Raw genomic sequence first — 13,197 nt, 5'->3', positions numbered from 1 at the left:
TCAGTGCCATGGAGGCCACAGACCTGCTGGGCCTTTGTGTCCCATCCCCAGGCCAGGGGCAAATCCTCTCCGTAGCTCAGGAGCGGAGTATCTCTCCTTCCCTTGTACTTGGTCTTCATCACTCTCTTGCACTTCCTGCTGGTTTCAGGCTAAAAGGGGCCCATTTTTGCACAGCTGCTCAAAGCGACCCTAAGAGTGTAGCCCTCTGAGGAAAGTTCCACCAAAAGCAGTCCTTGAAATCTGCTCAAGCTTTCTCTGGGTAGGGTACAATAACTAGAAGTGTAAAAATAAAGTTCCTGGAGGGGTGTGCAGAGGCCCAGTTCACCTTGCTAACATGTTAAGGTGTTTTTAGATGCACTTTCGTGTTTCAGGGCAGTGTGAGTCTCCTGCCAGGAATTCTGTGTGATAGGTCATGAAGTGTGGAAAGCCGAGTGGTGAGGGACAGTGAGTGTGGGGGCCACGGGCCAGGTACTGTGGTGAGTGCAAGTGCCCTCTAGGGGCCGGCACGGGGCCAGTCAAAGGCCAGGTTCACATTGGAACTGGCTTCCTGAGAGGAGAGTTCTGTTCCGGGCCCAGTCAGCCGTCATAGCATTCCCCCTCCATCTTGCTTATTCTGTTTGTAAAATTTGTGCTGGAGATCAAACTCCGGACCTCAGGCCTTCTTGGCAAGCACTGTAACACTGAACTGCAAGCAAAGCCCTAGTCCCTAAAATTTTAAATGATAATTAAAAAAAAATGGTTCCTGTCTTATCATCCCACAGTTGGTCTAGGCTCTGCTCTCTGCTGATTTCCAGTGCTGTCTTCCTCTTGGCTTTGTCACTCATGGTTGCCAAAGGTCAGCAGAGTGAATGTGTAGTACAAAGGGCCTTTTGCTTTTTGATGACAAGGGCTGTTGCTTCTAAGTCAATCAGTGGTCTCTGAATGCGTCTCTGGCTTTCAGTTCTCATGTGCCCTGATCTGTGAATCTCTCACTCAGTGAGTTGCTCGCCCTATGAGCTATGAGTTGGGAGAAGTGTCAGCGGAACCCGCTTTCCAGCCTGGGCTCTTCCCTCACCGTGTTAGGTCCTCCCCCCGGATGGCCTGTTCCCTGGACCTGTGGTGGAAGTAGCGCCCAGCACAGGGGAAGATGCCGCTTTCCTTGCTAAAAGCCCTGGCCCTGGAATTCCTCTGGTGGGTTTGTACGTCGGTTGGCCTTGCTGCATAGCTATTCCTCCTTTAACCACCTAGCTGTTGAAGGACCACTGGGCCTTCCGACTGCCCTTTGTGTGTACATCTCTGTTCACCTTGTTGCTGGGGCATCTGTGTCCTTTTTATACAGTATGCCTTGTTCATGCAGGAGTGTAGTGTTTGCTTGGTGGACTCTCCAGGGCACTGTCGTTTCCTGTTCTCTCATGCATTGCAGGTCTGCATGGAAGTTACACACACTGAAGCAGCGTCATCAAGGCGGACTTTCCTTTGACCACCTCTTTGTTCTGGGTATCGTAATGTGCTTACATGGGCAACTCCTCATTTGGAAACTGATACTTCAAACGACCTAGTCACAGGAACAGAACTCAGTCTTTAAAGGAGGAGCGTCTGCGTTTGCATCTTGGTCTCTGTGACCCCGCTGCTCAGCTGTGGAGAACACGAGCTTCCTGGTGCACTTCTGAGTGTCCTATGAGCGCCACTGGCCCCGGTGGAATTCCCCCTCCATCTCGCTCATTCTGTTTGTAAAGTTTGTGCTGGAGATCAAACTCCGGACCTCATGCCTTCTCGGCAAGCACTGTAACACTGAACTACATCTGCAGCCCTAGTCCCAAAAATTTTAAATGATAATTTAAAGGAAATTGTTCCTGTCTTATCGTCCCACAGTTGGTCTAGTGTTAAAAACTTTGAGTCCACACCCTGTGGAATCAGTTGCCGCGAATGCGATCTGCTTACTCCTCTCCCTATGTACGGTGCCTGAAATTCCTTTTACTTTAGGGTACATTTGAGAGTCTCCTCTGCTCCCTTCCATGAAGCTGAGGCACTGGTTCTTTCCCCAGGAAGGGAGAACCCTTTCCTCCGCTCCCATCTGCTTCTTAGGGCCTCACACTCATTTTCCTCTGTGGAACTCACCAAGACCACTCTCGTTTGGGCAGTGAGATCAGTGTTCAAGGATCCTGCAGTAACAGGTCAGGCATGGCTGAGAGTGAGGTTTGCCATTCATGTGGCTTTCCTAAGCCGAGAAACGGTTTCTTCTGGGAGATCCGTGGCTGCAATGAAGAGACCACTGCACTCATGCTGCACTGCAGTGTACTTTGAGGAACATCCAATATGCTCTCTTTGTTTTTCTGGGTTTTATTATTCGTTTGTTTATTTGCTTGCTTGCTTTTTGTGCCAGGGTCTGCCTGTGTAGTGCAGGTTGTTCTTGAATGCATTATGCAGCCCTGCTGGCCTGGAACACACAGGGATCCTCCTGCCTAAGTCTCTGGATTGCAAGGATTACAGGATCTCACACCCCCAGGGCTCTCTTCATTTTACAGAGGAAGGAATGCAAGCTTGGAGCAGTTTGGTGGCTTGGCAGGGAAAACACCGAGTTCACTGTATAGAAGGCACTCTGTTAGCGACCGTGCCCTCCCCTGGACTCTGGCTCATCTGCCATGGGCGGTGCCCACAAGCCATGCTCACCTCTTAAGCCCTAAGTGCTGCCTCCATCCCACAAAGGACGCTGCTGGAAGGGCCTGAAGTGCCAGTCTCTTACTCCTGCCCCATACTTGGGTTACTTTCTCTCTAGGAATACAATCAACCTCTCATGAATGTACTCAGTATTCTCATGTCTTCACCTCCAGGTCTTCAGAGGTTGATGCAATTTTTACCCTGCTTATAGATGGCTGAATATGTTTTCTCTACCACGGACCCCACCTCCCCCAATCTCTTTGCAAAGCCCAGAGCTCCTCTATCTGGTGGCAGTCGGTGGCGCCTGGCTGTGCCACTCTTCTGCACAGCTGCTGCCTGCCCCTATGGTGCTTTTGTGTTTGAATTTGAGACAGGGTTTCTCTATGTAGTTTAGGTTGTCACAGAACTCTCTATTTGCTCTAACCTGGCCTCAAACTCAAGGGCATCCTCCTGCCTTAGCCTCTTGAATGTTGACATTATAGGCCTGTGCCACCAGGCCGGGCAACTAAGGCGGTCTTCTTTCCGGGGTGTCGTGCACGCCGCTCCTTTCCTTCCACCTGACCTGGCAGCTATGCATCCACTTCCCCTACCTCTACCAGCCAGCTTCCAGGATGAGCTTGCAGGGTGATATGCACTGAAGACCATTCCCTCGGCCCAAAGGCGGCACCCTCAGCTCAGCACCGCAAAAGCACGAAGCATGGGGGACACAGGAGAGACCGTTGACACCTACGCGGCCCAATCTAGAGGGGAGAGAGGCGAGGACTAGGACAGACTGTCCCAAGCCTAAAGAGGAACTCACAGCAGGGAAACTCTTGGCCTGCAGGTACACCTTCCTGGCTGAATGGGCCGGGCCTGTCCTGGCAGGGATGGAAGGCACAGAGCCCGAGCGAGCCAGGTGCACAGGCTGGGCCTCCTGCTTGCCACTGGAATGGGGTGCTTCTGTATTTGGAGGAAACCTCGGCAAGAAATTCAGCCCAGGCAGTGGTTCCCTGATAACCACAAGAGGGCGTTGCTCCAGGGGAGACCTCTGGGGCTGAGCACTGCCAGGCCTCTAGGAATTGTGGGAAGTGGGAGTTGTGAAAGGTGAGAGCCTAAGGCTTTTCGGAGAGCAGGCTCAGTGTTGGAAGTGTCCTGCTTGTGTTTCTGCTGCCTGAGATGCTGCACCCCCGCTTCAAGACCTCCTCAAGGATGATAAAGCTGTGATGAACTCGACCAGCTGAAGCCGGTTTTCACAGCAAAGACAGAACACAAAAGAGGCAGGCGTGGTGGCGCATGCCAGCAATCCCAGCACTGGGGAGGCTGAGGCAGGAGGATCATTGTAAGATCCATACAAGCCTGAGCTACAAAGTGAGCTCAAGGCCAGCCTGAACTGCATATTGAGACCCCATCTCCCCTCCCCCAAAAAAAAGAAAGAAAGAAAGAAAGAAAGAAAGAAAACAAAAGCATTGTCAAGTATAAAATATTTCTCGAATAGTCTGCAGGTAATACCGGGATCCTTGGCTGTATGACCTTAGTCATTAGCACTTCCCATAAGACATAGTTAAGATACAAGGAGATCAATGAAAATACCAGGTATGTTTTGGAGTTCTGTTTTTCTTGTTTTGAGGACAGGGTCTTGCTGTGTAGTTCAGGCAGACCTCGTCTAATGACCTAGCCCAGGCTAGACTGGAAATTGCACGGATCACCTTGCCTCAGTATCCCCCATCCTGGGATTGCAGACCACTGCCACCAGGCCCAGTATCATATGCCATGTTTTGTTTTGATACCTACATCTTCCCAAAGGCGCTTCCCTACATAAAAAGGGCTGAGGTTGGAGATCAGATCATGGTGATGATACTCAGCACCGAGCACTCCAACTATGAGTTCCTGGATAAATGTGCTGTGGGTAGATGAAACCCTGTCAGAGGAGGTGGGTCCCTGTGGTGTGGTGCGGTGCTCTCTCTTTCCAGCTCCTTCCTTCATGCAAGTCTCTCCTTCCTGCTGCCATGCCATGAGCTCCTCCTACTCTCCCACACCACTTTGCTAAGAGCGAGCTGACCGTGGACTGAAACCTCTGCAAACTGTGAGCCACAGGACTCCTCTCCTCCCTTATGTGGCGGGTATGGGCTACTGTGTCTCAGCCTCCAGAAAAGAACACACCTTGTTTAAGCAAAAGATAATCAGGGCACTGGAAATTTTCTAGAAATTCATAAGTTTCCAGAGGAGAAGGAACCTTTTCCCCTGACATTCACGGGGAGGCAATATGTGGGCTGACACAGGAGAGCATGTTGGGGACATGGGTGCACACTCAGCCTTGCAGAAGAAAGGGGGAATGGATGCAGGAAGGCAATGTGATAAGACAGGAATACAAGGCACATTTTTAATGGCTAATGCGTGACATGAGTGGAGAATGTGAGCGCTCTCCTGCCCAACAGGCTCCAGGAGGAACAGGAGGGATTCGGAGGGGGTCTGGAAGGGGCAGCTCCAGAACCTGGCCAGCAGCCCGTATCCAAAAGCACAGCGCAGTGTTGTCTCACAGATGCCAAATAAACATGAGCAAGGACAAGTTTGCCTCTGTGTGGGAAAAGCCCGACGAGAGAAAGAGGTGTGCAGAGAGAGCGGAGTGAGACACAGCCTTCTGCTCCCAAATTGCTTCAGACTCCATCCTTATTTGCAGGATTTCGAGTACAGAACTTTTGTTGTGCGGACCTGAACAACGTGTGCTGTCCACTTGCCGTTTCCTAAGGGATATCTTTAAACCTGGAACTCTGCCATTTGATTCTCTCATGGGGCTGCCTTTTCCCCCTCTTCCCTTCTCTCTTCTAGCCCTCTGCTCTGTTTTTCTCTAGCTTTAAAAATGCAGGAACAGTACTTCCTCCCAATGCCATTTGGCAAACTTGTGTTATATACTGCACGAAGAAATTTTCACCTATTATCATATGGAAAACACCACCTAAACAAAACCCAGAAAAGTACACCTTGAAATCTTGAAACTCAATGAACAGAGACGCTAGCCACATTCATCCTTTGATTGTTCTTGAGTACCTCATGGTGCCTCGCATCTGCGGAAGGCAAGGTACACACTGAGAGCAGCATAAAGAAAGGCTGGAATGAGGGGAGGGGGATGGGTCTCTTGTACATGGGCAGAAGTCCCGGGGTCTGATGGCCAGGCGAGAGGGGATGCGATGGGGAAATCGGTAGAGTGAAGGTATGCCACGTGCAAGGTCCTAAGAACCTGGACACTGCATGCCATAAACATGGGCTAAGATTAAGAATATCAACAAGAAACCCAGCCTGTTGTTACGCTCCTATAATCCCAGGACTCTGGAGGCTGAGACAGGAGGATCCCTATGAGTTTGGGGGCCAGTCAGAGCTGCAAGCTGAGTTCAAGGCCAGCCTGAACTGTGTGGCGAAACCCTGTCTCAATGTAACAAAAAAAAAAAATCAATAGGAATGAAAAGGGGGATAGGGAACTAGCAGAGAAAGGAAGGAGAGGGGGAGGGGATTAACAAATATACAAGCTGTGTTATGTGCATGTCTCCACTCCCCCAGATGACAGTAAAATTTGTGTGCTGCAAACATGCACTAATACAATGAAATAAAAAATCAAAAGTGAATGGGCTTCTCTCTTTATTTTCATGGTGCTGGGGCTCAAACCTAAGGCCCTGGACATGCTGGACTCGAGCTTTACCACAGAGCCACATGCGCGACCCTGTGGACTTTGTAAATAATAGCCATTGTGGGTTTACAGCAAAATGGAGCAGAGCATACAGAGTTCCCATGTACTCCTTTTCCTTCCCCAGTCACGTTCCCCCAGGGCTGCCCCAGTACTCACAGTGTGCTTGGGTGGGTGGCATTTGTCATAATTGTAAAAGTCAGAATTCCAACTCAGTACAGAGTTCCTGGGTTCAATCCTCAGTAATCAACACACTACCTTTAAAGGTGTTTCCCTTGGCAGTTTTTGTTTCTTTTTTTTGTGGTGTCAGAGATGCCGGGCAGGACCTCCTGAGTGCTGGCAAGCGCTCGACTGCTGAACGACATCCCCAGCCCAAGGGTTGGAAAGTTTTCACAGTAAGTTTTCCGTTTTCATCCTGTCTTGCAGCCCCCAGCGTGCCCTGGCCTTGAGCGGACACTCTGTGTAGATGGATGCTCTGAACATAAGTTCTTCACATAAGACTGATCCTAAGAAAAGCGCCTAGAAGGCAGATCCAGTGGAATTCCCTTAAGCTTCTCTCTGTGGCGTCAACAGTTGAACCAGAGCTGCGAGGGTGCCCCGGAGGCAATTCTCCCTTCAGTCAGCTCAGTTGAAGGCTGTGGATTGAAACTCGAGTCCTGCAGGAAGACGGGCAAGGAGCGGGGAGGGGCTGACCAGGCACCCAGGGCAGGGCTTGGGGCCAGGGAGGCTCTGGGCGCCAGTTGAGGAAAGGGGCGCGGGGCGGGCACAGGGCAGGTAGTGGATGGGGACCTCGGTCAGGTCTGGGGTCCTGGCTAGGTGGGTTGGGGCGAGCGGTGGGGCAGGGCTAGGGCTCGGCAGGCATTGGGCCAACAAAGTTTGGCGCTTTCAAAGACTTTCATTTGTTGGCGGTAGGTCATCAGGCTCAACTCCACTGCGAGGCAAAGCCTAGAAGAGTCACGGTGCAGGCAGACATAGCGAGGTGAAGGGGTACGGTTATGCGAGGGAGTTTATGGGCGTGATATTGGTAGCCATAAGCAAACCTGCACACTTGCTGCCCGTAGCGAGGCACTGAGTGGAGATAATGCAGAGGTGATCATTTCTGCCGCTATGGATGAAGATTAGAAAGCTGGGCCTGGCTGAGTGTGGGGATGATGCGCGTGCGGTAGCCAGCCGGTAGGGGGCGATGAGTGCCTGTGTTCCACCAAAGCCCTTCCGGCCCCGCTCCCCACCCCGCCCCAAGCCCCTTGCCTCCTGCCGCTTGGCCCTTCCCCCTTGCCCCTTGCCCCTTGCCCCATGACCCTTGCCCAGAGTTCAGCACCCCGCCCTGCTCCCCACCCCAAGCACCACCCTGGGCATCCTGACTTGCCCTGCCCCTGCAGAAGGACTCCAAGCTCTGCCCCCGGCTCCTACCGCTCCCTGCCCATTTCCCAGAGGGTGCCCGGTCCAGTCCAGACGGTCGCCCCACCCCCACCTTGTCCTGCCCCGCGCTGCGGCCACACCCACTGCCTCCCTGCTTAGCCCATCACCTGCCCTGGCCTAGCACTGAGACCCTCCTCCTGCCCTTGCTCAGCACCCTGCTCAGCACCTTGCTCCGCCCACAAGCCCAGGCCTGTGGTCTCCTGCCCTCACTGCCTCTCTTCTTGCCTGTCCTTGCCTGCCTTTCACCCCAGCTTCTCTTCTCTCCCCCTGCCTAGAGCTGCCTGGCCCCTTGCAATGCCCTGGCCCCCAAGACCACCCAAAACCCACCCTATGCCCCGGCCCGGGACCCTGCTTCTCCTCTGCCCTTGCCTTCCCCTCAACCCCAGCAGAAGCGCACCCGGCCCCGCACCCCACCCCACCCCCCGTCCAACCCCGGCCAGGCAGGCTAGGACTCACACCTGACCGTGGTTCCCAGCCACTCCCGGCCCAGTGCCCCGCCCCTCGCCCCTTTCCTCAACCGCTCACCCACGGCCTCCCTGGTCCCAAGCCCTGCCAGGGGTGCTTAGCCTGCCCCTCACTGTTCCTTGCCTCTCTTCCCACAGGACTGCAAGAATGACAGACACAGTCAGATACCCAGAGGGATCAGGGATGCGGATGGCTGAATGGACTGAGCAGGGGTTTTGCTAAAATGGGACCATGAAGAAACAAAGTCAGAAATCCACACATCCTGGCCCGGTTGCTAAAGAGCACAGAGGCCTTCTAGGGTTCGCTCAAGGAGATAATCGTTACCAACACCGGGAATGTGACATGGGGGAAGTGGGGCTGCTCCCTGCCATGAGCTCTACCGGGGAGGAATGACCCCATTTTTGCTGAGGACTGCAGTGTTTACACTTTTGCATGATGGTCATGGATGGCACCTAGACAAATGCCCAGAACAAGAATTTGAAGAAAACAGGTCATTATGTGCCCTTGTTAGGGGTGTTCATAAGTGTAATACTAGTTACAGAGGTCAAAGAATGTGTTTGTGGAGGTTTCCCAGGCTTGTAATTTGAGTGCTTGCAGGCGGAAGGATAGCAAAGTGGAGGCCAGCCCGGGCTACACAGAGAGTTCAAGTTACTCCTGGAAAACGTGGTGAGACCCTATCTCAAAACTGAAAATAGCAACTGAAAGAGGGCTGGCAGCTGGCCTGACTGCAAATGGGAGGTTGCAGCCTTCTAAGGGGTCTGGCAGGGCAAATTCCAAGCCTTGCTCTGTCCAGAGGGGGCAGCACGGTGCGGGTGCCACGTGGCCCAGCCCAGAAGGGATCAAAGGGCCACCTGAAGACAGCAGCACACACTGGGACCAGCTGATGCATCACGTGGTGTGTGTTACGCTTTTCAAGATCACAGCCTTCCAAGGGTCCACACAAAGCCCGGTACCTTAGCCCAGTAGGTCCAGCACCCTGTGTGTGGCCTTGTCACTGGACGGAGGCCACAGGGCGAGCTGAGCAGCTGCTGAACAAGCCTGATGGACCGCTTGAACCACGGCGCGTCAGGGACTCAGCATGAGAGCTGGTGCATCAGCAGTGGAACGCCCAACAGGCACAGCGATGGGAGTTGATTCAGAGGAGCCCGGGGTTATACCCAGACACAGTCTCCGCCCTTTCTGGTCATCTGGGGCTGCACAATGGAGGTGGAAAAGATTGGGCTAGTCTACCCTTTCTGTTGGCTGTGTGTGCCACAAGGGAGGCTGTGATCAGCACTGGCGTATGACAACCTGGCTCAGGGTGAGAAGATCTGGAGCCTCTGAGTGTTCCAGTCACCTAACAGCAGTGCAAGCGTCACCCTCAGGACTCAGGGGCATGGGACGTTTGAAGATGGAGGTAGCTAGGCCGAGCTGCTGAAAACGTCATAGGCTGCTAAGAAACTCATGGCAAGCGTGCCGGGTGGGGGCTGGGGAGGGTGCCAGGCCCTCCCAGAAGAGAGGCCGTTTCAGCGTGAGTTCTCGCCCCCTCCCCTCCAGGCCCTCCTGGGCTTGCACAGCAACCCCGTACCTTCCTCCCTGATCTCTGGGATCCCCAGAGGGCAGTTAGCAAGCTAAGAGGCAGGGTGCACTCTCATTCAGGGCCTGTGCAGTACCAGTACCTCTTTTGCTCAGCCCTGGGCGTCTTGTCTGGCCACGCCCCATCACTGTTGCTACCCTGTAACTCCCGGCCTTGCAGCTGGGCTGAATGCAGACCGCCAACAGCAGAGGTCAGGAGAGACCCTGCGCGGGCGAGCCCGCCAGATGGCCTGCAGCCTCCCTGTAGCCAATTGCAAGCCGAGGCTCCACCCCTCGGGCGCCACCCCGTTCGCGAGAGACCCTGCGTTTTCGCTTGGCTCTGCTGAGGAAGAGGCCACGTGAGCTGTGGCGCCCGGCAGCCATGGAAAACGAGCGCCACCACCATGGGCCCCGCTCCTTGGGCCTGGAGTTCTGGGAGCTGGAGGCTAGTGCGGGTCCTGCCGCAGGTGTCCCCGCAGCAGCCGAGGGAGGCCCCTCCAGTGCAGGAGCTGCCGGCCTCGCGGCGGCCGGTCAAGCTGAGGGCCTCCTGCAGGACGATGACCATGATGGCCACAACCTGAGCCAAGAGGTGCCTGTGAGCAGCGGAGGTGGCACTGCCCGCCAGGCGGATGACGGGGACCGGGAGCCTGAGCAGCCGTCGCCGGCCGAGCAGGATCCCGCGGGTGCCAGGGCTGGACGGCGGGGCCGGCCCCCGCGGCGCCGAATCCCCTTCAGCTTCACGCAGGGGCAGGTGCAGGAACTGGAAAGCGTTTTCCAGGAAACTCAGTACCCGGATGTCCTTACGAGGTGAGCTGCCGCCTCGGGGTGCACCCAGGCTTTCGCGGGGTGCGCGCCTTTCCGGGTGTCTTTGTCGCTCTCCTGCTGCCCTCTTTCCCGTCTTGGACTCAGAGCGTGCGGGGTCTTGGCCTGCCTGTCTTTGTGCTTGGGTGGGATGGCTCCTTGTGTGGACCAAGGTCAGCGTTTTACTGCGGTTTTGCTGGGAATCCGGTCTGCAAACTGGTTGGTGGCTCCTACTTTGTTTTGCTCCTGTTTGGTGGTGTGAGACGCACACGCTAAGACTTTGCTACCAACTCCGCTTGGAAGTATGGATGTCAGCCGTGTTAAATATTTTCATGTCATATAGAGTTGTCAGCAGTGTTAGCTACGTTCCCGTTGCAGTCCAACAGATCTGCAGAGCGCTCTTCATCTTACAAAATCAGACTATCCCCAGGAAACACCCCGCTTTCCCCCATCCCCTCAACTCCTAACAATCTCGATTCCAGGTTTTGACTCGGTGAGACTGACTTCTCTAGGACCCAGGCCTCAGAGAAACCACAGCGGTTAGTGTTTCTGGGCCTGACTTATTTCTCTTCCTATGTCCTCACAGCGCATCCACGCTGCCTCATGTGTCACAAGTTGCTTTTCTGAATACCCCGCAGTGTCCCCTTGCATAGATACTGCTTTGGTGCTCCTTCACCTGTGCAGAGGAGACTTGTGTGAGCAGTGCTGTTGGGAACACGCCTGACAGCTGAGACCACCCAGAGTTTAGTGCTTTGGAGACATGCTCAGAAACGGAATCACTGGAGCGTAGAATCCTGTGTTTATGCTTTGCGGCCCCAGCAGACTGCAAGGGAGGCTGCAGAGTTTATCATTTCTTCTCACAGTGACCACGTGTTCCAGCTTCTCCCTGTGCTCAGCATGCTTGTTATTTCCCAGGCTTCGATAGTGGTTCAGATGTGGCTATGATTGACGTGGGTGTGGTGTGGAAGTGCATCTCTGGCTCGTCATTTTGAGCGTGTTTTTTCCTGTTTCATGGTCATCTCTAGGCCTTCTTTGGGAAATGTCTCACTGAGTCCTTTCTGATGTCTGAACCTGGCTGGGTTTTTTTCCTGAATGACTTCTGAGAGGCGTTTCTGGGTTTCCATATCAGGCGTGCTTTGCAAGAATTTTCTCCCATGCTATAGGTTTCTTTTCAGGGCCTGGACTGGGTTTGGCGTCTTACCGAATTGTTTCCATTTGACAAAGTGCATATGTTTGCATTTCTTGGTTTCGTGGCTTCTGTTGTATATGAAATTTCCTGGGAGTCAGAGTCAGTGGAAGGGGATACTTTTGTGCTATGGGCTTGCTGATCAAAGCAAAGAGGAACTAGGGTGTTGGAAAGGGGAAAGGAAGGCTGGGAAAAAAGAAAAGTACAATGTAGATGTACTACTAGTTTCTGTTATTTCACTGAAAAAAAGTTTTGTCCTAGTAAAGTTGGGAGAACATATTGTTTACTCTGAGAACCTAGTTTCAAATGGAAATACACAACATATTAATTATTGTTATTCTCCTATTATTTTGTTTGGAAATTTTAGGGTTTTTTTTCCATAAAGTAAAAAAATTGTACTATTTCTTGTTGTAGATTTCTAATTCATTTTCAGTTTTTCAAAGTAATGCATTGAAATACCTCGTACATGTTCAGCTTAAGTATTGTGAGGCGGTCACACCGCTGCTGATGGGAGACTTTTTCTGAGGGAAAGAGAAAAGTATCCTTGGGTCATAGTGAGGGTGATTGCAGGTGCCCGTCCAGCACAGAATGGATATGCAGATTTCCACTGGTACAGAACTCTGCATCCTTCATCCAGATGACCGAACGTGGAACACTTGTGTTTTCTCTCCACAGACTGATGCTTGCAAGAGACCTGAATGTGCCCGAATCCAGAGTGCAGGTGAGTAAATCCAAGGAAAGCCAATTGGCAGCGCAGTCATTGTCCATCCTGCTTCAGGGCATAGCTGTACCTGGCCATTGTGAAGCTGGCATTATTTCTTGTCCTTTCCCACTGTGAGGAGCAAGACTTGCACTTAGGAGGACTCAGAGAGAGATCGAGAGAGTCATCCCGGGCTTGTCGCTCCTTCCCATTAGCACAGGGAAGGTGCTTTCATAAAAGAAAAGCAAAACATCATGCTGCCTCTCTTACTCTGTGTGAGCAATGACATGCGTAGCTAGGCATACAAAATAGGTGTAATTACGAACATGCTTAATACATAGACGTGTGGACAGGTAGTCTTTATTCAATGACCTACCTGTTGAATGACTGGACTAACATCTGAGGCATAGTGTTTGGACTTGGGACTTGTCCTTTTTAGCTAGAGTTTTCTCCATTTTGTTTCCAGAACTTCTGTTTCTTTTTCTTATGTACAGTACACCTTTTCCATAGTGGGCTGCCATGGTTGCTGATTGTACTGTGCAGCGGTGCACTTACATGCTCTGTCACACGTTACTGCGTTAAAACTTTTGGACATAAAACCACAGGCACTGCTGGGGTTGTATCTCAGTGGCACAAGCGCCTGCCTGGCAAGTGCAATGTCCTGAGTTCGATCCTCAGTACCAAAAATAAAAGGAAAAAAAAGCATAAGCACTAAGTCAAAGTTTCCTGTGTTCAGCATAGTGTATTGTATATAGGATAAAATTCCACACATAGCGACCA

At 52.6% G+C, this 13,197-nt stretch overlaps 1 protein-coding gene across 1 annotated transcript; it reads left to right on the top strand.

Moving 5' to 3' along the window:
• Window positions 1-9,972: 9,972 nt before the first annotated feature.
• On the top strand, window positions 9,973-12,438 carry LOC102021508 (rhox homeobox family member 1-like; the record flags this gene model as incomplete). The annotated part of the gene is made up of 2 exons (XM_013510180.1): window positions 9,973-10,537; window positions 12,393-12,438. Coding segments are annotated over exons 1-2 (471 nt in total), but the record flags the coding sequence as incomplete, so codon positions are not given.
• Window positions 12,439-13,197: the final 759 nt, after the last annotated feature.

Source organism: Chinchilla lanigera, unplaced genomic scaffold (assembly GCF_000276665.1).
Source record: "Chinchilla lanigera isolate Chin_1 unplaced genomic scaffold, ChiLan1.0 scaffold00310, whole genome shotgun sequence".
In the NCBI taxonomy this organism is placed as follows: domain Eukaryota; kingdom Metazoa; phylum Chordata; class Mammalia; order Rodentia; family Chinchillidae; genus Chinchilla; species Chinchilla lanigera.
Note: the sequence above shows the minus strand (reverse complement) of the source record. Positions and strands in the feature narration are given on the sequence as shown.